Here is a 25,600-nt window from a genome sequence, read left to right as displayed (position 1 = left end):
ATTTTGTGATTGCCGGTGTATGGACCTTTAGGCAGTCTGGACCATGTTCCATGGTTCTTGAGTGTGGTTTTTGTATTTGTTCATGCAGCAAGTTTTTATCGAACTAATCAGGCATTGGGAATGTAATGTGGAGCAAAACCTGATGTGATACCATTCTCCATGGAATCTGTGGTCTGGTGGAGGAGATAGATATCAATATTAAAAGTTAAGTTACAACTGCAGTGGTGGTATAATGATATAAGTGGTGGTAGATGCCAAAATTAGTGAAATTTGACCAGCTTAGAAAATGCACCCTAAAGAAATGATATTTATGATTGAAGGAAGAGAGTAGGTGTTAACTTGGCAAAGAGAGGAAGGATGGTTGCCCAGGCAGCAAGAACAGCAGGTGCAAAGGCTCCGTAATAGAAGGGAAATGGTGAAACGAGAGCCGTAATTAAGGTTAATATGGCCTGGGAAGTGAGATCTAGTGGGATAAGGAACATGGTTTGAGGCTGAGAGGGAGGTGCCCTTGCAGGTTTTTGTAGGTCATGTTAAGAATTTTTTGCCTTTATTCTGAAAGGAACGAGGAACCATCAAAGGATTTTAAGTAAGAAAGGAGAGGGTCATATTTGCTTTTTGAGGAAAACACTTTTTACTGTAAGATAGAGGATGGATTGAAAGGGTACCAGAGTGAATGCAGGGGTACTGATTAGGAAGCTAGTCTAGTTCAGGTGACAGATACTGGTGGCTTACTTAGACAAGAGTGGTGTTGGTGGAGAGGATAGAAAGGAGTAAATTCAAGAATATTTAGGAGGCATAGTCAGCAGAATTTGGTGATGGGTAGAATATGTAGTGGGGGAGAGAGAGGACTCCTGAGTTTCTGGCTTAAGCAACTTAGTGCCCCTCACGGAGAAAAGGAATACAGAAAGAAGACAAGTATTTTTTTTTTTTTTTTTTGCGGGGGAAGATCATGAATTAGGTGTTAGATATATGAACTTGAAGTATCTTCTGGTGGTAGCCAAAAGGAGATGTCACTAAAGGAGAGAATTTATTGCTCAGATTTAGGTACATCTTCTAATTGTGTTTAGTTTAATATTATTTTGTTCTTAAGATATAAGTAAATGTACCTGTGGGGATTTCTTTTCCGTAGTGGTGTGCTTATAGGTACTTTTCCTGTCTTTAATGTTTATATGTGTTGGTTTAATACTGCAGTTTTAGCCAAAGTATTGGTATTGTGTAATACTTGCTGAATGAATGATTGATTGTATCAATAATTTTAATGCTTTCCAGAAGTACTGTTTTCCTATGTATTGACAAATAACTAAGGCTGCATTATTAATCGATATTTGCAGTTAATTAATAGTTTACTCCCCTACCTAATAATCCCTTTCTGTTCCATGAGCTTTCTAATCTTATTCTAGAATTTTATAAAATGTTAACATGAAAACGACTTCATTGCTCAGAAGTATGTTATCTAATAGAATCAGCATAGACAGAAAATTAAAAATACCCTTCTGCATGGTATTGTTTGGCTTTGAGTTATATTCTCTGTTTATGCTAGCTGATTTATAATTTGATGAAAGTAGCATATCTGAATATTTTCTTAATCTTTTGATCTTTAAATATTTAAAATACATTGCATTTTTGTTGTATTGTCTTTTATAACTAAGTTGCCTTCACTTCTATAGAGCAGATGTTTGTTTGAGGGGATTTATGTGACAACCTTTTGAAATTTATCCTGCTGGAAGTTTGATCCCCTCAACCGACAGCTTTATTTTTCTTTCCTCAAAAGCCAGAACTAGGTTTGCAGGAAGGAAAGGAACATATGCTAGAGCCAAAGGCTGGTGCCGTATAGGCCTGGGGGGTACATATTCAGAAACTTTGCAATTGGTTGGCCTGGATCTGTCAAAACATGTTTGGTCAGCTATGGTTGTGCAATGGTTTATTTATGTACTTCTGAGTAGTGATCCTGGGAATGAATGTGTTATGTATATAGTATGGAAAATTATTGTGTAGATTGCCTGGGGAGGAAAAAAATACATGCCAAGAAGCCCCACTGTTGAACAGGTCTTAGGTTTACCAGTTTAATTTTTTGTGAATGCAGTCTCGTGATTAAACTTTTGCTTCATCTCAGCAACAAATGCCAGTATTTTGGATACAAAATATTTCACTTAAAAGTTATTTGACGTGATAGGAAGACAGAATATGAAATTAAATATTTAAATCTTAACTCTGGCCTGAGTAGATACTGTTTTGATTTTTCTAAGTAGATATTGTTAACATCTGTGTTAGGTAAAAAATAAGCTCTCCTGGTTTTAGGAAAGCATGGGGTTGGGGGAGTAGGATTCTTTTCTAGTTTCTATTGATCCCCTGGGATATTACAATGTCTTATATTTTTAAGGCACCCAAACATTTGTTTAGTTGAATTGTGTGAAAGGATAGACAAAAGAATAGGACAGTCCGTATTTGAACAGAGTAAGTAGAGGAACATGAGTTGAGGTACTAGTAGTAGTAGTAGTAGTGGTAGTAGTAGTAGTATCCTTCCACATTTTCTTCTATAAGGTTTAGACTTTTTATTGATTTTGCATCTATCTTTAGGAAAGATGTGCTGACATTTCAGTAAGGTACTAACAGTTTTCAAATAATATGTAAGTGTTAATTAGAATAGTATCTACACTTTTGCATTAAATATAATCCTTTCTAATGTGGACACATGCATGTATGTGGGTATATATATGTGTGTGTGTGTAATGTATTAAATATAATCCTTCCTAAATCTTACTCTGTTGAATTTACTTTATGCTCTCTATGTGGTGAATATTTAAGAATAGTAAAATAATAATAATAACTAACACTGTTTGTTTCCTCTGTGCCAGGCACTGTATGAACTGCTTTTTATGCATATTGTCTCATTCTTTACAATAATGGGATGGGAAATATTTTTTATTCTCACTTCAGAGATCAAGATAAGCACAGTAAGTCCTCACTTAATGTCATGGATAGGTTCTTGGAAACTGCAACTTTGACTTTAAGTGAAGTGATGGATAATGAAGCCAGTTTTATCATAAGCTAATTGATATAAACAAGAGTTAAGTTCTTATGGCATATTTCTGGTCACAAAAACATCACCAGACTTCTAAATAAAGACCCCAAATACTTCTAATATTAAACATTGAAATAAATGTGAGCTATATATACATTTAAGAAAGATGAATAAAAACAAGTAAGGTGATTATTTTCCAACCCATTCAATACAGTTCAGAGTCTTGAGTACCCTATCCTGGCAGCTCTGGGTGCAAGGCTGGAACCCATCCTGGACAGGATTCCCTTCTACTGCAGGACACACTCACACACCCACTCACACTCAGACTGGGACAGTTTAGATATTTTGATGAACCTCACATGCACATCTTTGAGAGGTGGGCGGAAACTGGAGTACATGGGGCGAATCAGGGACAGTTCTTCAGTCTTTCTACCAGTGGTTCTAAATAGTGTTAGGGTTCCTTTATACTCAGAATATTGAGGACCCTAAAAAGCTTTTATTTGGGTTATATCTATTGATATTCACTGTATTAGCAACTAAAACAGATTTTTTAAAAACCTCATTTAAAAATAATAAAGCCAATACATGTGAATATAAAGACTACATTTTCTAAAATAATATTTAACAAGAAGAGTGGGAGTATTTTACATATTTGCAAATCTTTTTAATCTCTTAATAGAAAACAGGTAGATTCTTATATCTCATTAGCCCCAAGAGCAGTGACAACATCGTTATGTTACCCCTATAAGGTGAAAGTGAAAAAGGCAAAAAAAAAAAATGTTTTAGTGTTATGAAAGATTATATTTTAAAAATGCTAAAGATTGGTAAAATAACTTCCCTCTCACCCTAGTTTTCCACCCTAGTAACAACCAATGTTACCAGGTTTTTATAAACCCTTTCAAAGATACTTAATGCATATACAACCTCAGTTTCACCTTTTACACAGAAGGCAGCTACTGTAGAAAATGTTCTACATTTTGCCTCTTGGTGTTACATCTTGGAAATCATTCTATATGTCTTTAAATAGATCACTTGTTCTTAAAATGACTATTATTTAAATGTATCAGCCAAATGTATCAGGCATTTATAGTTCCCATTTTTTAAACAAATATGGCTGCCCTGAATAATCTTGGACTTGTTCTGGGACAAAAAGTAAGATACTTTGATCTTAATAGGTACTGCCAGATCACCATACATAGAGTGTACTATCTTATACTCCTATTAGCAGTGTATGAGAGTGCTTTTTCCCATATCCTCACCAAAACAGTGTTAGTAAGCTTTTTCCTCTCCAATTTGGGTGAAAAATGGTATTTCAATGAAGTTTTAAGTAGTATGTTTCTTATGAGTGGGATTAAGCTTCTTTTTATGTACTAATAGCTATGTTTTATTTTTGATAAAACTGCATTTTCTTTATATCTTTCTTTTGGGTAGTGTGACTTTTTCTTGTGCTTTTGTTCTCCATTAGTTAAGTTAGCTCTTTGTAAAATGAAGTGCAGATATTTCTTCCCAATTTGTTTTTTGACTTTGCTTATGGTGGTTTTGTTTGCCATGATATATGCATACACACACTATATGTGTGTGTGTGTGTGTATATATATATAAACTTAAATACATATGCATATATTTATATATAATTTAAATATATACATCACAGTTTAAAAGGCTTTCCTGACTTTGTGATGATAAAATTTATTTCTTCTAATGGTTTTAGGGTATTTTCACATCACATTTAAATATTTGATCTATTTATAATTTATCCTTATGTATGGTGTAAGATATGGGTTCACCTTTATTTTTCTAGATAGTTTCTTAGTGTCCCCAACTGTACTGAGTAATTATTTTCCCCAGTGTTATGAGATGCCACATTTAACATAAATTCCCAATATGTTGAGTATATTTCTGAATTTAAAATTTTGTTCTATTTTCTTTCTAGTTATGTACTAGTAACACATTATTTTAATTATTGAAACTTTATAATAGCTTTCAATATCTGGTACAGCTAGGCTCTCCCTCATTCTTTTTTTCTGGTTATTCCCACTTTGGGTGTGTTTGTAGAATCAGCATGTCTAGTGAGAACTTTTTTTCAAATATGTGTTTTGTCTTTGTCTTGGAAGACTCTGTTTCTGCTTTCAGATATTAGGCTTTTTGAAAGAACCTATTCCTAACTTGAGTAAATCTCTGTTACTGTTAACTGCTCACTATGTGGTAGTGTGAGCTTTGTATCCAGTGCCATAAGTATATAATTTCGCATAGTGTATTTGAAAATACCTAGGTGTACATACTGAATTTTAGACTGAATGTTTTCTTGAACTCTTTTATTCTTTTCTTTTGCTTATTTAATATATATTATCAAGGAATATCCTGGTATTTTTGCTGTTCCTTGAAGACATAAGCCATCTATCTATTTCAGGGTATTTATATTTGTAAATGCCTCTACTTGGTCTCAAACGAATTCATTCATTCGTTCATTCATTCATTATTTTTTAGGTGAGGCAACCCTTGGTTGACCTCACAGATTGCAAGGACCTTGTCAGTTTACAATCCCTGTATTTTATTTTATTTTATTTTATTTTTATTTTTATTTTATTTTATTATTTTATTTATTTATTTTATTTTATGCCTACAGCACCTGATCTTTCTAGGTGGTCTCTCATCAAGTATTAACTAGGCTGGAGCCTGCATAGCTTCTGAGATCAGATGACATCGGGCTTGTTCAGGGTAGCATGGCCATAGACCTAGTCTCAAATTTATTGTGTGTTTTTAATGTGAGGCAGAAAGTACAATGCTTCTTACAGCTGTTGTTCATGTTTGCTTTTTTGACTCTCAGGCTGTGAGTGTTGTATAGTGGTAAGTGCACCGGAATGTGGGAGCCAGGAGACTTGGGTTTTTCAGTTTTTTTAAAAACAAATTTATTTTTATGGTGGTAAAATAAACATAAAAAATACTATGTTAATAATTTTAACTGGACAGTTCAGTGGTTTTAAGTACATTCATATCATGTCAGTTGTTAACCACCATCCATCTTGAGAACTCTGCATCTGCAAAACTGAAACACCGTATCTGTTAAATAGTCACTCCTCATTTCCCCTGGTAATCATTCTTTCTGTTTATGATTTTAACTACTTTAAGTACCTTGTATAAATAGAATCACATAGCATTTGTGTTTGTGATTGGCTTATTTCACTTAGTGTGATGTCCTCAGGATTCATCTGTTGTATTATGTGTCAGAATTTTCTTCCTTTTTAAGGCCAAATTATATTCCATGATTATGTATATATTGCATTTTGCTTATCCATTCATTGGTCAGTGGATACTTCAGTTGCTTCCATGTTTTAGCTATTGCGAATAATGCTGTTAAGAATATGGGTGTACAAATATCTCTTCGAGATTCTGCTTTCAGTTCTTTTGGGTATACACCCAGAAGTAGAATTGCTGGATCATATGGTAATTCTAATTTGAATGTTTTAAGTAGCTGCCATACTATTTTCCGTGGTGGCTATACTGTTTTACATTCCCACCATTAGTGCACAAGGGTTCCAGTTTCTCCACATTATCACCAACATTTGTTATTTTCTGTTTTTTTTTTTTTGGTAGTAGCTATTCTATTGGGTATCGAGGTGGTATCTCATTATAATTTTTATTTTTATTTTTTTAATGATTAGTGATGTTGAGCATCTTTTCATGTGCTTATTGGCTATTTTTAAATCTTTGTTAGAGAAATGTCATTCAAGTCTTTTGCCCATTTTTTAATTGAGTTATTTGTGGGTTATTTGGGGTTTTCTTTTGCTGAGTTTTAGTTCTCTATATATTGTGAACGTTAACCCCTTATCAGATATGATTCATTCCACTTCTAAGTATTTATCCAAAAGAAATGAAAAAAATGAAAGCACTATGTTCACATAAAGACTTGTACACAAATGTTCATAGTAGCTCTATTGGTAATAGTTAAATACTGGAAATAGCTCACATATCCATCAACAGGTATACAAATGAACAGTGTTGGTATATTCATATAATGGAATACTACTCAGCTATCGAAAGGAAAGAACTGTTGACTCTTGGATAGATCTCAGAATAATTAAGCTAAGTGAGAGAAGTCAGACTAAAGAAGAAAACACTGTATGATACCACTTATATCTAAATTCTAGGAAATGCATACTAATCTACAGTGACAGAAGATAGATGATTAGTTATAGGGATGGGGAATAGGAGTGGAATGGGTTACACAGGGGCATGAGGAAACTTTGGTGGATGATGGAAAATTGTTATCTTAATTATGGTAATGGTCTTGTGAGTATAAAAATGTATGTTAATTCATCAAATTGTACATGCTAAATAGGTGTAGTTTATTTTTATATTCATTATACACCTCAACTGTAATAGAACTGGCAGAGTGGTGGAATTAGTGGAGCATGGTAATCTTTTATGCTTTCAAATATAATACCACATAAATCATTTGAGGTCTGTCATTTATTTTGTACATATTTATTACCATTGTTCTTTTCATATTAGATTTTTCAGTTTCTTTAAAGGCAGATGTTATGTTTACTGGATTTTGTGAGGCCTAGCAGAATTGGTAAGAACTTAGTACTTATTGGTGATGTTGGTGAAACCTATTATAATAGAATAAAAAAGTTATATTTAATGATACCTGTATTCTTGGGCTAGAATTTTGACATTTTATATACTTCTTTAATCTAAAGCAATGTTTTGAACATTTAGAATGTACTACACTCACCACTGAAAATGTTCCCATTCACCCGAACATTCTTTGATACTTGTTTTACAGTCACTGAATATATATTAGGTTTAGGTTAAAAAGAGAATTGAATCACTTGAATTGAATTTTATTTGGTTGAGGATTTAGTGAGAAGTAAAATGGTATAAAAATTATAGAAATATAATTAGTGTGTGATGGGTCAAAAACTTTAAGACTTAATTGACTTGTAACTTCTTGGTTGTCACATCTAGATATTTCTAATACACTTGTGTAGTTTCCTGTGGTTGGGTTGAGAGCAGAGAGAGAGAGATGCTGGGGAGAGGGCGAGGGTAATCTAATCATTACAAAAGGAGAGAACTTAAATTCTGAGACCCAGTTTCAGTGTGTGTGTGTGTGTGGGGGGGGGGGTGAGCCTGAGAGGGGGTGGTTCCCACACAACACCAAACAATTCTTAAACACCAGGTGGGTGTCCAAGAATTCAACTCAATTCTGATACTGTCTACCCAGAGATAGCATCAGATTCCACAGCTTAAGGGTTCTGTCCTACAAAACCACCTCCCCTACCCACCCCCCCCCCAGATGCCAGTTGCAAGCCCACTAATTATATTTCTATAATTTTTATACCAGGTTACCTGTTACCTGTGTGTCTGACAGACATGGTACAGATTAGAGGTTCCTGTGACCCCTTACTCGGGATCCTTAAAATTGCTAGAGCAGCTCACAAAACTCAGGAAACATTTTACTTACTAGATCATCGGTTTATCCTAAAAGGATGTGATTCAAGAACAACTAGGTGGAAGAGATGCTTAGGACAAGGTATGGGGAAAGAACATGGAGCTTCCATGCCCTCTCTAGGTGTGCCACAATCCCAGCACCTCCATATGTTCACCAACCCAGAAACTCTCCGAACCTCCTCATTTTGGGTTTTTATAGAGGCTTTATTACATAGGAATGATTGATTAAATTGTTGGCTTGATTCAACCTCTAGCTCCCTTCCTTTTCCTGGAGGTCTCGGGGTGGAACCGAAAGTTCCAACCCTCTAATTATGTGCTTGACTCCATTGACAACCAGTCTCCCCCATGGGTGCTTTTCAGAAGTCACTTTATTACCATAACAAAAGACACCTGTATCACTTTCAACACTTAGGAAATTCCAAGAATTTTGGGAGCAGTGAGCCAGGAACTGAACATCTGAGTGACTAAAATATACTTCTCACAAATCACAATATTGTGGAGTTCCGTGCTTTCATTTTTATTTTTTTCTTCCTTTTACTATGCCTACATACCATTTAGGGAGCAATTATTGCTTTCTAAAACTGAAAAAAATATGGTCTGTGCATTATCTTATTTCTCACAACTTTAGGAAGTAGGTAGGTCTCATTGCTATTTTATCAATCAAGACACTGAGACTTGACATATAAAACTACCTAAAAATATATGGCTAGTAAGTGGCTTTAAAAAAACTGGCTCACTCCAAAGCCCAGGCTCTTAATTACTGTGCTAAATAAAATTGTTTCTTTGTTGATCAGGAAGCCATTTCCAAGATTTTTAAAAAAATGTCCCTTTGCCAGTTACTTTTGGAGAATCAATTTTATAAGGCATAGACACATAAACAGATACTTGACTCCTTATTGAAGAATTGTTATATAACATTTTATTCTTTGTGAAGTATTCTTGCTTAGGAGAAACTTTCTTAGAATTGGAAGTATTAGAGAACACAATAGATTTCTAAGCATTTTTGTGAGCACAGAAACTATTTTTTAAAGTCAGGCAGTAAATAGAAGGCTTTAATAAAATACAACCCATGAAAGGATCCTGAAATTATTATCAACTACTCACTAGACAGTGTCACTTTGACAGTATTTCTCACTTGATTGTAACACTGTGTTTTAGCATTTTACATTCTATGTTTGCACCTTCATTCATTCACAAAATGGTTTAAGCCAAGGAACCTTAACTGCCTGTTTGTAGTCATTGTGCTTTTAGTAAAGTCTTTCTTTGGCTATATTTAATGAGTAAACACAAGGAGGTTTGATTAAACTGTATTTGTGACTGAGAGAGAGAACATTCGTCAAACTAGTAAATATCTACTGAACTTAATTACATCTTTCCCAATTCCATCTCAGCTCTTGGGTTTCTTATCTATGCATTTGGTCGGTAGTGTATAAAATGCGATCAAGAGAAAGATTTGTTTTGAGTGTGAATAACTGGGTTGGGAAAAGATGTGCTAAATCACGAATTCCTTTAGGAGGTGGCTGGAAAAATGTTGCCCTTTATAAAATAGAAGCATGAGAAGAAATGACGACTTTAAGAATAGAACCATTGAATAAATTTTCAGTGTAGCAAAGCATAAAGTATGTGTTACCGTTGAAACCATCTGAAATGACCTGTAGTGAAGGAGAAAGAACATAAATTGGAGACTTTTTTTTAAATCTGAAAAACATGGCTAAGTTTTATTTATAAATTTTGTGTTCATCCATTTACTCCAGAGAGATTTAAGATTGGCTCTGGGGCAGTTGAACAAAATTTGAGACACTGAAGGCATTTTGTAATTTAACATGTTAAATGTTTATTATGAGTGTTTTTTTTCCTGTTTTTTTTTTAAGTGACAAATTATGAATGCTTGATGATTTAAGAATTTTGAAATTAGAATTTCTAAAGAAAAATTTCAAGATAATGTATTAGAAAGCAGGTAGAATCTATTTTGGCTTTTTCTTGATTTTCAGTGATTTTAATAGGAATTGTCTTTAGTTGATTTATTTACTCTGCTCCTTATTCCTTTGCTATTCGAGGTTATCAAGAATTTCATTTTGATAGTCTTTACTGGGTTTTCAGAAGGGAGTCTCTTGTGAAACTGATATAGCTGACATTGTTCAAAGCATTAGTTGCTGTATGTGATGAAAAAAGATGAAAAACAGCTTAAAGTGTATACTTTCTTGTGCATATGTTTGAAGAGAATATTGCCACAAGAGAAAACTTAGAGTTTTATCTTAGTTTGAATTGAATGTACAGAAGAGAAGCTTATTTTTCCTGTTTTGGCTGCCCTTACATGAAAGTATTCGGGAGACATTTACTTTTATTTCTTTCTTTTCTTTTTTTCCTAATCATGCGTCACATGATGTTTTTCTTTTGAGGGCGAAATTAGGCAGATTTTCAGGGTATTCCATGTGATATTTCTGGACTCTTGCCATCATGTACTCACTTGGAGGCGTTTTGGGGACATTTTTTGGGACTTGTTCTGAAGTTCTTAAGAACCCTTTCAGAAGTGCTTCAGTCTGTATCATTCAGGCTTCATCAAATACTTCCTCTTTCTGTTTTCATGGCGAGAGTTTACCTCTGTCCCTTCATTGGTTATTAACGATTTGCTTTTGGTAGTAGATATCTGATTTGTACTTTATGGCATTTATTTGTGTATCTTTATTTCAAAAAGTATTTGGGAATTATGGGCTTCTGAGGAAAGCTCTTTGTCCTCACACACCTTTATCTTGAGATAGTAATTGATCATGGGAGTAAAGAGTAATTTTGTGAGTTGGAAATGTCTGGGAGATACAGATTATCTGTACTGTCTCCTCAGGGTATTCCCCCTCTCTTTTACTTTTTTCTATTAACATGATTTCTCTCTTTTTCATGCTTATTTATTCATTCATCTTTGACATCCATTTATATACGCATACATATGCATATATACACATATATGCATGTGTTGTGTGTGTGTGTGTGTGTGTGTCATCCTTAAACTGCAGCTTTAAGGAACTGACATATAAGGAAACCAGTTTAACCCTAGGCTAATTGATATAAATAAGTGTTAAATTCCTGTGGCATATTTCTGGTCACAGAAATATCACCAAACTTTTAAATAAAGACCCAAAACACTTCTAATACTAAACATTGAAATAAATGTGAGCTATGTATACGTTTAAGAAAGCTGAAGAAAAATGAGTAAAATAATTATTTTTAACCTACTCATTTCAGTTCAGGGGCTCAGGTGACCAGAGAGTATCCTGGCAACTCAGGGCACTAGGCAGGACCCAGCACTGGACAGCACAAAAACCCTTCCATCGCAGGGTGCACTCACATACTCACCCACCCTCAGACTGGGACTGCTTAGATATGCCAGTGACACTTAGGTGCACAGCTTTGGGAATGTGGGAGCTAAACTGGAGTATCCTAAGTCTAACCTTCATTAAGTTGGGGACTGTCTATACTAGCTTTCTTTTGATTAGTGTTTGTGTGGTTCTTTCTCCATTCTTTTATCTTTTCTCATCTAGGTCTTTCATTTATATGACATTGAGTTTGATCTTACTTTTTTAGCTAATCTTAAATTTGTGTTTTAACTGGCATTTTTAGACAATTCACATTTAAAGCAGTAATTAATATAATTAGATTAAACTTGCCATCTTGCTACCTGTTTTCTATTTATTGCATTTTTTTTTCTTTTTTTCCTTCTACCTCCTCTGGTGCGAATTAGGCTTTTTTTCTTTCTTTCTTTTTTTTATATCTACTTTGTTGACTCAGTTAAACTTTTTCAAATGTTTTTTAGTGCTTGACTTTGGGTATACATTTTTAAATAATCTGAGCTTACCATCAAATGATACTACACCACTTCACATGTAGTATATGTATTTTATTATATAGTATGTTCCTAATTCTTTTGCTGTCGATGTCATTATACATTTCACTACATATGTTATAAATATCCAATATATTGTTACTGATTTAAACAGCCATCTTTCAGAGCAATTAAAAATATGAAAAAGGTTCTATTTTACTTTTATTCTTCATTTCTTTGTGTTGATCAGAGCTTCTCACCTTAACATATTCTTTCTGTCTAAAGAACTTTAATATTTTTTGTAGGGTGGGTCTGCTAGCACTGAATTCTTTCTGATTGTTTGGGAAAGTCTTTTGCTTATGAAGGATATTTTCCTTGGGTATAGAATATTGGTTGGGCAGTTTTTCTTTCAACATTTTAGAGTTGTCACTCCACCTTTTCCTTTAGAGTCATTACCATATTTATCATGTTTTAAATTCCATCTGAGAGTTCCAAAATCTGTCATATCTGAGTCTAGTTCTGATGATTGATTGATTTCTTCAGCTGTGTGTTTATTACTGCTTTTGGCCTCCTTCATAATTTTTGTTGAAAGCTGACCCTGTTGTATAGAATATGAAATACTAAGGTAGTTATTTGATATGCTTGGAGAAGACTGCAAGTTTCCTTTTCTAGTCCTTTAGGGTGGAATTTGTGTTAATCTGTTAGCGATTGGGCAGTATTTGAAATTTATTATTGCTATGGTTATCAGTTGACATTTGTAGTTGCCATGGAAGCCAGAGACTTCAAATTTTCCTGATGTCTCGTATCTCCCTGCTTGGCCTTTGGGTTTTCTCTTGTGCTGTTTTTCAGAGTGAATCTGCCTGTTGCAGCTGTATTCCACTATTATTTTTGCTCATGTTAGCATGGTAATGGAGAGTGAGGGGAGTTCTGTGATTATCTCTTAAGTCTCAGATTTAGGCAGGTACTAGAACCTGGGTTGTGGAAGTGTAGCCTTCACCAGACTTTCCACTCCATTTCCATGGGTGGAGTGTCTACCCTTCTTTTTCTCCAGTTGCTGTGTCTAGGATAGGTTTTTTAAGCCCTCCCTTTTTTTAGCTAAGGTTTTTAAAGCCTTAAGATTAGTGTTACTTTAGAAAGATAAGGAAGATTATGTCAGTTTTCTTCTTTTCCTTCAGCTATTGTGGAATTCAACCAGCATTCTTGGGGTACAGGCCTTGATTAATTTTTCCTTGCAGATTAAGCCTTGCAGATTTGTTCCATAGGGAGAGAGGGGGAATAGGTCTGGGCTAAATGGCATTGGCTGCTGTTCCACTCTCCAAGCTCTACAGGGGTGGGCGAGGGTAGGGATGGGGAGCTTTCTTTGTATTTTCTCAGATGCCCCTTGTTGAGGTTCCTGGAAGAAAAGCCTATTATAGGGTGAGAATTCTCTTATGATTGCAGCCTGCAAGGTCTTTACACTCTTGTATTAGCCCATTTTCAGACTTCAGGAGTTGTCAAAATTTGTGGTTTAATCTTTCTAACTGCAGTGGGGTTCATCCGTGCTCTTGCAACTGTATTTCCTGTAGTCAGAGAGAAAGCTTTTCTTTCTTAGGGTTTTAGGTGCTTGTAAAGCTTGTGTTGCTTCATCCCTCCCATATTGCCTAGAGTTTGGGTCAGTAGAAAATGGAAATGGGAAGAGTGATTCCTTCTACTCTTTCTAAACCTTAGGAATCCACATTGTGGTCAGAGAATAACTTGTGAAACTTGCCTTAGTGTTCAGCATGTGATCAGTTTTTGCAAGTGATCTTTTTGTGCCTGATAGTGTATTTTGCAATTATTGGGTGCTGTGTTATATAAATGTCTACTTAGATCTAGTTTGTTAATCATGCTATTCAGATCTATATTTTCACCCCCTTTTCCAGGTAATTTGTTCTGTCAACTATTGAGAGACGTTAAACATTTCCCCATTATGATTATGGGTATTTTTCACTTGTAATTCTGCTAAGTTTTGTTCTATATATTTGGAAGCTATGTTATTACATGCAAAGAAACTTTAAATTATATTTTTCTGATGAATTGTACATTTTATCCTGTGAATTTTATACCTCTATTATTGCTTTTTGCATTGACGTCTTCTTTGAATACTATTAATATAGCTAGAGCAACTTTTTTTTAGTTTATGCTTATATGACCTTTTCTATACTTTCTATTGTTAATTGCCCTCTACATATTTTAGATGTAAGCACCATTATAGTGGAATCTTGTTTTTTATTTAGTGTAATTTTTTTGTCTTTTGGTCTAGTTACATGTAATGTCATTACTATAATATTTGAGTTTACATTTGACATCTTACATTTTGCTTTTGATATGTTCTCCTTGTTTGTGATCTTGTCTTTCTTCTTATTTTGCATTTATTAGAGTATTTTAATTCTGGTTTTTCTTTCTATTAGCATGATAGTTATATACTCTTATACTATTTTTTAAATATTCACCTTAGAAATTAAAAAAGATTTTCTTTTTCAGAATATGTAAATTTATTTTTTCAACGCATAATATAGCCAGAAGGTACAAAATTCAAAAAATACAAAAGGTTATATGATAGAAAGTTCTCTCTCACATCTGCCAGCCAGTCATCCGGCCTCTTTACTAGCCCCAGATATACTGTATTTACTGCTAGCTAAGCTGGAAGTCTTGGCTTGTATCTGTCTTCCTGTTTATTCATGTGTCTTCATTTCAAAGCACAGTTAAAGCCTCTTCCTCCTTCATGAAAATTTCCCAGACAAACCTAATTCTGACTGATTTTCCTGATTTCTAATGGTAATTGCCGTTTTCTTCACACATTTTAGCACTTAATTATGTGGTTTTGTGTTGTTTTCTTTAAGTTTCAAATGTGTAAATGTTATTTTCTGTCTTAGATTGTGAGTTCCTTGAGGGCATGGTAATATGCTTTACTTGGTCTATGTAATGCTGAGCACATAGATGCTCACAAAATACTCATTTCATTAAATTGTTTCTCTGGTAATAGCTGTCAGAAGCTAGTTTTCCAGGAAATTTTCAATTTTGGTACATATGGATTCTCAATTGTACATGGTAGCTATAGTGTTTAGAGCTGCTTTTGAGTGCAAAATTAGATACAGAATTAGAACTACTTGAAAAAAATATTTGCTTATAAGATTGTGTTTTCATGTACTTGTTTTGCATATCATGTTTCTTTAAGATTAGAATTAGTGGACTATTCATTTCTAATTCCATATCATAGTGTAAAAATATTTTTTGCTACTTATGTGCCACTTTTTTTTAAGTACTGACAAGTTAATATTATTTTTTCCATAATATTTTTTTCTTAGTTTTTCTTGATTACGTTTTTCAACTTGTAAAAAATACTAAAAAATACTGGAAAAAATTACCCTATTTCTACCAGAGAGATCAACATTAACATTTTGTGTAATACTTAGGGGTGTGTGTGTGTGTGTGTGTGTGTGTGTGTGTGTGTGTATAATACATAAGTTCTCTGTTATAAGTTTCTCATTTTGTAATTCTTAATGTTTGCTTTTCAGCTTTTCCTAAAAGGATTCCTGTATATCTTAAAACTGCTTGAGGAAGAGTGATAAAGGCAAGTATCCAACTCTTTGCAGTCAGTGAAATAACTTAGTTCATCCCAAACCAAAAAGCTTTGGTCACCATATCTCAAACAAACAAACAAACAAAAACACAAAAAAGTAAAATTGGAAAGAAAACTTAAAGGAAAAAAAGAAAAAGAATTCATATATAATTTGGAATTAGAGCACCCTCCTAAACATTTGACAGATTTTAAAAACATAATTTTTAAACTTATTTCTGATATTAATTCAGAACAACTTGTTTCTTGAATGTGAACTAATGATGTATTATATCTTTGGCAAAACTGTTGTAGAAAAATTGTTAAAAATTCAGAGATTTTAACAAAGTTAACTGTAATGCCTATTCTGTAGGTGGTTACTTTTTCTTCTTTTTCCAGCTGTTTACTCCTTCCCCTAGCCACTTTCTGCTATACCCTTCTGTCCCTTTTTCTCTTTCCCCACTTCCTCTGGTTTACTTATAAGAACTTTACTTTTCAGAGAAGCTGACTAAATAAAATAGAAGCCAACATTTCCTTCTTACAAAAGTATACTTAGCTTTGCAGTTGGACTTGCATGTGTTAAACCAGGGATCTCAATATAGTTATTTGGGAAATTTTATAAACTGAGCAACAGTTGTTATTAGTTCGAATTTTACTGTCTTACAGAAGAAAATAAGGGAGTCCTAAAAAAAAATTTGTCATTATTGAATTCCTTTAGTACTTGGCATTCATACTATCAGCAGTTTTATAGAGTTAATTATTGCGCATACTGGCTTTAGTATTTTTTTGGCACAGCATTTGACCTTTCTTAATATTTGGCTTGTATTGAAAGTGACCTTAAAGATTATCTGTTGGCCTGCAGAAGTTTAGCAAGCTTCAAAATTTCGACTGTATTTCTTGTTTTTGTTGATATCACAGCAGTAATGCAGATGATAGTAGCTACAAGTATAAGTAACAGATTACATTTTATCATTAATACACTGAGTTTTCAAAATTCTTATCTTACCACTTGATGTTAAAGCACAATTTAGGGTGCCATGGTATGTAAGCCTCTGCTAGTTAGTATGGTTATGTCTTGTCTTTTGAAATCCCAGAATTTATTACTGTTCTATTACACAATCTTTGCAACTGTATAGATAGCCTGTACAAATTTTGGCTTGGAAATTGACAACCTGTTTCTAGGTTTTCCTAAGAATGCTGGCATTTCCTTGTAATCAGTCATTTTGAATTATATGAAAATAAATGATGTCCAAATACTAGTGAAATGTCACATGAAGTTACTGACATATAAAATGTACCCAATTTTCCAGTTTTTTTAAAAACTGGGAAGCCGATGACCACTTGATTAGTTTATACCACTGTCCCAAAGAAAAAGATTTGCTAAGTAATAAATTCCTAATACATTTATATATGAGAAAAATAAGTTATTTGGTTTTCCAGCTAACCTTGACACTATTCCTTATTCATAGTGGCTTTTATTCTTATCAGAGAAACTTACACATTTTACTTCCAAAAACAACAAGAAAATCAGTTGTATTACTTAAGTAGTGAAATAAGGATAAAAATAAATTGCTTCATTATAAGCCTACCACTTTCACGTCTTCCCATCTTCTCTGGGTCTAAATAGCCAAGTGCAAGAGATTAATAGATGTTGTGTCACTGGATTATTTTGATAAATTTTCTCTGAGGAGTTCAGTGTTTTGCAGAGTGGAAGTAATTCAATAACTATTAGCCTGCCCTACAAATTAATGAGGGAAGGTGAGGATAATTAAATGCATATACTATGGCAACATTTTTGCCCACAAGGAGCCCCAGAAAACTCCAGTAGAGGCCAAGACAGTCATTAATCTAATAAGGATCAAGGGGTTTTTTCTTGGCTTTCCCGAAGGGAAAAGGAAAAACAGAAGCAATGCACAGTCAGAAAAAGGTCAGAGGCCCCAGTGGTGTGGCAAGAGTTCAGTGTGGCTGCAAAGAATTTGAGTAAAAGGGATTGAAATTTCCTATTCTCATGGCTGCTACTCATTTGCCTAGTTTGGGAGAAAAAAATTTTATGGTCTTTAGAAAGAGGAAGATATTAGTAAGAGACAAATGTCTCTTACCTTGTCACACTGTTTATGCTTCTGGGTCATGAGTAGATCAGGAGATGGGAAAATAGGCATGAAAGAATATGGACAGCAGAATCACAATGACAGTGCCCCTATACATGGTAAGAAGGTCTTCCGAGAGTAAGAAAACTAGTGGGTTTGCATTCCTCTCTGAACTCTATGAGCCTTCAGTTCACAGTAAACTTTTATCCAGCTAATTTATGCCTTCTAGATTGCTAATTGGTGGAAAGGAGTCCTCATTTCTCCAGAACATGACCACCGTATTGTTTCATTGATAGTAACTTAGACTGTTCAAAGTACTTGGTAGTGTAGGAAGTTTTAAAGCCCTTTGAACAATAAATTGAGGGAAAATATGGAAATAACTTCTTCCTACACCATATTTTGTTCTCTCTAGCAGGTTCTGTGCATTAATACAGTTTTATTTTATATATTTGCAGAAACTCAATATAAAAATAAACACTTTCTATTACGAAAAATCTCACGCCTACCATTTCCCCTACTTTTTTTGCATGTGATTTTTGTAACCATAGCAACTGTGCTGACCTTACATTTCTTAGTTTCAGCTTCCTTTTAATTTCCTGCATTTAATGTTGGCATGTAGTCGCTATTTGACCTTTCTTTTTCTCTACTCTTTTATCATATACCAGTTACCGTTTTACTTCTTTGCTTTTGAATTTGTGTGGCTATATGGGAAACTTGTATTAGTGATGATAGTATTCAGAGAAAGGGATTTTTTAGAATCTCTTTTCTTGATAGCTGATACTGAGGAAATCTCTAGTCTCTCTGAAGACAGACTCTGTCTGGATCATTAACTCATATGGTGCCAGAAGGTCATTTGTGTTTCAGCAGATAATTCATCTTGCATGATTTTTATTTCTATTTTCATCTTAAAAGAGCAAACCTGTCACCCCTAGTTACCAGTGACCTTGATGAATATGAATGATAACAAGAAATCCCTCTTTTCCATTAAAATCCACATAAGTTAGGTTGGGATATCCACTTCCCATTATTACTATTTGAATTTACTGAGTTTCAGCATATGGATAATTAACTTTAGTTGTGAATGAGAGGAATTAAAATGCTGCAGCAAGACTGTACATATTGAATGGTCTGGTCTTTCGGTTTCCCAAACAGTGTCTATTTCTCAGCTATTATGGCTTCCATCCCAAGATGACTCCTCTAGTATTCATTTCTTCATATATTGAAACCTGTAGGGATTTTTTTTTAAAAAACATTGCTGTTTTCATTTCATATGTACCCATTTCTGAGCTTTTTCTCTTATTCTAGAAAGTAATCATTACCCATTATCTAAGAAACATTTTTAATCGTTTGATTAAAGATTGCTTAATGACAGTGCTTATTTGTTTGGCTAATGGCATGTTTTCCTTTGTTTTAACACTGGAGTTTCTGCATGGATTTATAATACAAGGTTCTTTTTCTTTTTCTTTTTTCTTTTTTTTTTAAACATTAGATAGGCATGAAGCCTCCGTCTTACAGCTGCATGTGTAGTTACTATTGAAGCAAATGCCTACCTAACTTGACAGTCTTGGTGTGTTAAAATTTTTTGAGTTTGCAAATAAGCATATTAAGTCTACTGATGGAGCCTTCAGGCAGTGAACAGTTATATGAGGACCCTGATCCTGGAGGCAAATCCCAAGATGCAGAGGCCAGAAAGCAGACAGAATCAGAACAAAAGTTGTCTAAGATGACCCACAATGCTTTGGAGAACATTAATGTGATTGGCCAAGGCTTGAAGCATCTCTTCCAGCACCAGCGCAGGAGGTCATCAGTGTCTCCACACGATGTGCAACAGATTCAGGCAGATCCAGAACCTGAAGTGGATCTGGAAAGCCAGAACGCATGTGCAGAGATTGATGGTGTTCCCACCCACCCCACAGCTCTGAATCGTGTCCTGCAACAGATCCGAGTGCCACCCAAGATGAAGAGAGGGACCAGCTTGCATAGTAGGCGGGGCAAGCCAGAGGCCCCAAAGGGAAGTCCCCAAATCAACAGGAAATCTGGCCAGGAGATGGCAACTGTTATGCAGTCTGGCCGACCCAGGTCTTCATCAACTACTGATGCCCCTACTAGTTCTGCTGTGATGGAAATAGCTTGTGCTGCTGCTGCTGCTGCTGCTGCATGTCTACCAGGGGATGAGGCTACTGCAGAGCGGGTAAGTCTGTTAGAGTATCTTTTTCTGTTAACTTATTGTTCTTTGTAGGTAGTATTCTCCAAACTTTGGTAATTAAAAAGAGATAATTTCAGCAAGAGATATCTCAAAGTTATGGTAAAAGATAGTCTCCATTTTTACTAAAGGAGATGAATAATAATTATTGCAGCTAATAAATGCATGCTTATAATTATTATTTGCTTCCTAACATATTACTATATTTTATCCTTTTGCTAAAATCTTTAGTATACTTTATGTCTTTATGTATTAAAAGTCTCAGTTTTATGGTAGAGAAATAAAGATGCTTTGTTGTTGCTTTAGTTTGCACATGCTTTGGCTTTTTAATGAAGGTAATGAATAAAGTTCTAGAATATGGGTTTGTGCTTAGTGTGGAAATATATCAAATTGCTTATAATTTTCAAACACACTGTATCACATCAGCATCCAGTATACATTTTGCTTTTTGTAGTGGAACATATTAATTTTTATAATTTATTCTTAATAAACAGGTTTTTTTTTTGTTTTTGTTTTTGTTTTTTTTTTTTTTGTGATCTGCCTGGATGGGAGAACTGGGCATAACAAATTTAGGGGAAATTCCTTCCATGTAACTCTCACCTCACCTCTCAGTTAATGGTTCATTGAAGCATATATAAGAAATAGTTCTCCTAGGGTTTGAAAACTCAGGTACTTATAGCCAGGCAGGTGGTGAAAATGAGTGAACTCAAATGTTATGGAGCTTGAAGAAATTGAAGAGTGCATGCCTTGTCTAAAGGGACAATGTCTTCTTAGCTTTAGCTGATTATTGTAATTTAGGACTGTGAGCTGAATCTTGCAAAGGCTTCTGATTTTTCTAGAGAAACTGGAAAGCTTTGGTGAGTAATCTCTTGATTTTTAACATATTATGCAAGCCACACAGAACAAACACATTCGTGGCCAGGTCTCCCCTATAAGTCACCATCTTGCTATTTTTTGGCTTTACTTTTATGTGTTCCTCAAGGTTTTTTGTGATAGTCGGTCACTTTTATTCTGTATTGCTTCTGGCACAGGTAAGTTTATTTTACTGGATATTTATCCTGGATTGAAATATTGAATCTCGTACCTTTAAACCTCTCCTAATTGTGACATTACAAACAGATAATGGACAGTAAATCATTTTAAGAAGTTAAACCTGTCAGAATAACAGATTCACCAGAATAACAGAATCATCAGAATAATGATTCATATCATTAAAGTTATAAAATATAATTGAGGAAAAGAGCATATGTGTATGTGCATAATAGTTATCTTTAAAATAAAGATATTTGGTCATGGATTACACAAATCTAGTTCACAATAAAAACTAACAATGCAACTGTATAATTTGTCTTAATCTGTACTAGAGAACATTAAGAAATTTATTACTAGTGATTCTTGGACTACAGACTTTTATGTTAAAAAGAAAAATATGAGTAAAGCACATTTTGTGCATTCGTGTGGTTTTGGAAAACTTCATAGAAAGAGAGCAAAAGGAGAACATTCTTTTTTCAAAAAACTTTCTTTAATGTTCTTTGTCAATTTATTGACATATTTACAGTAAAACTCAACAGTTTTAAATGTACAATTTGATTAGTTTGGAAAAGTGTATAGTCATATAACAACAATAATGATATAGAACATTTTTATCACCCAAGAATGATTTCTCATGCCCCTTTGTTGCAGTCAGTCTTCTTTTCTCCATCCCTTGGCTCCTGGCAACTGCTTATCTGCTTTCCTATCATTATTGTTTTGCCTTTTCTAGAATTTAATATGTTCATGGGATTGTACAGTATAGTCTTTTGAGTTTGGCTTTTTTTAATTTGGCATAATGCTTTGGAGATTCGCTTTTGTTGTTGCATTGTTCCTTTTCATTGCTGGATGGTATTCTGTTGTGTATCTATTTATGCATTCATTGGTCGATGGCAATTTGGATCATCTTTGTTTTCTGGCTATTATGAGTTAAACTGCTATAAAGTTTTGTATATAGGTCTAATAGACCTGTCTTCATTTCTCTAAGTTATTTAGTAAATATATCTACACTATTTTACTCACAACACTTTTGACACCAGATGTGTGGGGTTTTTTTCACAACAACAACCAGTTATGACACCAACTCAGTGTCCTGTAATTCAGTTCATTTTTGACAGTATCTACCAGGAGTTAACATAGACCTCACGGGTTACTGACTCAGTCCCTCAAGACTGCCTCCACTTCAGAAAACAGTTGCAAGTCCCAGGTTGCCACATGTACTTCTGACCAACCTAAATCAGGTGTTCTTACAATTTCCTCCTGAGGTTCAGGAATTTGCTAGAATGGTTCACAGAACCCAGGAAAGCACTTTACTTATGTTTACTGGTTTATTATAAATGATACAACTCAGGAACAGCCACATGAAAGAGATGCATAGGGCAAGGAATATGGGGGATTTTGGTGGTGCATAGCTTCCATGTCCTGTCTAGGCATACCGCCCTCCCAGTACTTGTTCACTAACTTAGAAGCTCTTCGAACATTGCCATTTCGGGTTTTTTATGTCAGCTTCATTACATAGCCATGGTTGATTAAATCATTGACCACTGGTGATTAACTCAGATCTCCAAAACCTCTCCCCTCCTGGCAATTTGGGAAGTAGGGATGAAAGTTCCACTCCTCTAATTATGCCTTAGTCTTTTTGGCAACTAGCATCCATCCTAAAGCTATCTAGTGGGAGGCCACCAATCATCTCATTAGCATATAAAAGATATTCTTACACTCCCGAGATTCCAAAAATTGTAGGAGCTCTGTGTCTGGAACAAAGAACAAATATATACTTATCACAGTATATAGTCACCTTATAAAGTGACTATCATTTTGCATTTCTACCATCTCAAGTTATTGCAGATGGCAAGAATTCATTTTTTATGGCTGAGTAATATTCCATTGTAGATATGTACCACCTCTTCTTTATCCATTCTTCCATTGATGGACACCCTAGTCGCCTCCATTTATTAGCTATTGTAAATAATGCTGCAGTGAACATGTGGATTCACATGTCCCTTTAAAGTATTATTTTGGGATTCTTTAGAAAAATACCCAGAAGTGGAATTGCTAGGTCCTTCTTTGTCTCTTTTAGAATTTGTTTTAAAGACTGTTTTGTCTGGTATAAGTGTTGCTAATCCAGCTTGTTTGTTTGTTTCTCTTTTTATGAAATATCTTTTTTAATCCATTTACTTTAGTCTGTGTGTCTTTCGATCTGTAGGCAGCATATATAAGGATCTTGTTTTCTTATCCATTCAGACACTATCTTTTGATTGGAGCATTTAATCCATTTACATTTAAAGTTATTGTTCATAGATATGTAGTTAATGCCACTTTATTAATTATATTTTTGACCTTTCTTCTTCCTAAAGAAGTACTTTTAACAATTCATGTAATACTAGTTTGGTGTTGAACTCCTTTAGCTTTTTCATGTCTGGGAAGCTCTTTATCTGACTTCAGTTCCAAGTGATAGCTTTGCTGGGTAGAGTAATCTTGGTTGTAGGTCCTCGATTTTCATCACTTTGGATATTTTGTGCCAGTCTCTTCTGGCCTGCAAAGTTCGTTGAGAAATCAGCTGACAGTCTTATGGGAACTTTCTTATAGGTAACGAATTGCTTTTCTCTTGCTGCTTTTAAGATTCTCTCTTTGTCTTTACCTTTGGATTCTTAATTATGATTTGTCTTGGTGTGGGCATCTGAGTTCATCTTGTTTGGGATTCTCTGCTTCCTAGGTTTGTATATTTATTTCCTTTGCCAAGTTAGGGAAGTTTTTTGTTATTATTTCTTCAAATAGGTTTCCAGTTCCTTGCTGTCTCTCTTCTCCTTCTGGTACCCCTATGATACAAATGTTGGTATGCTTGATGTTGTTCTAGAGGCTCCTTAAACTATCCTGGTTCTTTTGGGTTTTTTTCTTGTTGCTATTTTTCGATGGGGTGTTTTCTGCTACCTTATTTTCTAAATTACTGATATGATCCTCTGTTTCGTGTAATCTGCTATTGATTCTATATAGTCTTTTTATTTTATTTTATTTTTTTTTTTGAGGCAAGGCAACCCTTGGCTGACCTCACAGATTGCAAGGACCTTGTCGGCTTACAATCTCTTATTTATTTATTTATTTATTTATTTATTTATTTATTTATTTATTTATTTTTATGCCTACAGCACCTGGTTTCTAATATATTCTTTATTTCAGTTATTGTATTCTTCATTTCTGTCTGGTTCTTACGTTTTCAATCTCCGTTTTTATGTTTCCTATTTCTCGAAGTTCTCACTGAGATCAGTGTTTTGAATTCTGTATCTGTTAGATCGCTCATCTCTATTTAGTTTAGTTTTTTTTTCTGGAGCTTTCTTTTATTCTTTCATTTGGGACATGTTTGTCTCCCCATTTTGACCGCATCCTTGTGTTTGTTTCTGTATATTAGCTAGGGCTGCTATGTCTCCTGATCTTAGTAGAGTGGCCTAATGCAGTAGTAGTCCTGTGGGGCCCAGTCGCAAAGTTTTCCATGGTCATCTGAGCTGAGTGCTCCAGGTGTGTCTCTTGTATGGGTTGTGTGTGCCTTTCTGTTGTAGTCGAGATTTCAGGAAAGTCTGCAGTGTGAGCCAAGATAGGCCGTTTGTATGTACAAGCGTGGGAACTTTAAGAAGAGCTCTTGGGACTCCAGCAGCCGCATCTCACTCAGCCACAATCTCTGCTGGTTTTCATAGCCAGAAGCTGTGGGGATTTGTCTTCCTAGCTCTGGAACCCTGGGATAGAGAGCCTTGTGTTGAGGTCAGGACCTCTCACTTCTTGTGTGTGTGTGGGGAGGAACCTCCACAGTTGAGATATCCCTCTCAATTTTTAACCACCACACACAGGTGTGGTACCAGCCTATTTTGCATTTTTGCTTCTGCTACCAGTTTCAAGGTGACTTTTTCTGTTTATTCATAGTTGTAGGACTTCTGTTCAGCTGGCCTTTAGACAGTTCTCAGTGATGGTTGCTTTGTAGTTTAGTTGTAATTTTGATGTGTTCATGAGAGGAGGCAAGCACAGTGTTTACCTAAGCACTACCATCTTGACCAGAACCTGCAATTTTCTATAAAGGCTTGTTGATACGAAAATTTAAAAAGTTAAAATTTTGGTCTCCAGCCATGCCACCTTGGACGTATCCAATCTCATCTGATCTCAGAATCTAAGCAGGGTTGGGCCTGGTTAGTGCTTAGATGGGAGACCACCTAGGAAGACCGGATGCTATAGGCGTCAAAAATAAAAGAAGTTAAACTTTTGAATTTGAAAGAAAGATGCTCAATATAGAGAACTTTGAAAATTCAGAAAAGAAGAAAAAAAACAACTTGTCAATATTTTAGTGTGTTTTCTATTGACTATACTACTTATATATGAAAAAATATATATAAGAACATTTCAATTAATTTAATTAAAATTATTTAATTAA

At 34.6% G+C, this 25,600-nt stretch overlaps 1 protein-coding gene and 1 pseudogene across 4 annotated transcripts in view; both read left to right on the top strand.

Annotated features, from left to right (window-relative positions):
- TMCC1 (transmembrane and coiled-coil domain family 1) overlaps positions 1-25,600 on the top strand; it is a 178,285-nt gene that overhangs the window by 26,420 nt on the left and 126,265 nt on the right. For 3 of the 4 annotated variants that reach the window (XM_016122049.2, XM_016122048.2, XM_016122047.2), the window contains 2 exons: positions 15,827-15,882; positions 19,444-20,145. In XM_016122049.2, the coding sequence (XP_015977535.2) occupies positions 19,570-20,145 (576 nt within the window). In that variant the 5' untranslated portion in view covers positions 15,827-15,882; positions 19,444-19,569. Of the gene's footprint in view, positions 1-15,826; positions 15,883-19,443; positions 20,146-25,600 lie in introns of those variants that run through there. The other variant, XM_036219695.1, reaches the window with a different exon arrangement.
- Positions 25,289-25,407, top strand: LOC118602198 (annotated as a pseudogene).

Source organism: Rousettus aegyptiacus, unplaced genomic scaffold (genome assembly GCF_014176215.1).
Source record: "Rousettus aegyptiacus isolate mRouAeg1 unplaced genomic scaffold, mRouAeg1.p scaffold_m13_p_4, whole genome shotgun sequence".
Classification (NCBI taxonomy): Eukaryota; Metazoa; Chordata; class Mammalia; order Chiroptera; family Pteropodidae; genus Rousettus; species Rousettus aegyptiacus.
The sequence above is the reverse complement of the archived record's forward strand: the minus strand, read 5'-3'. Positions and strand labels throughout refer to the sequence as shown.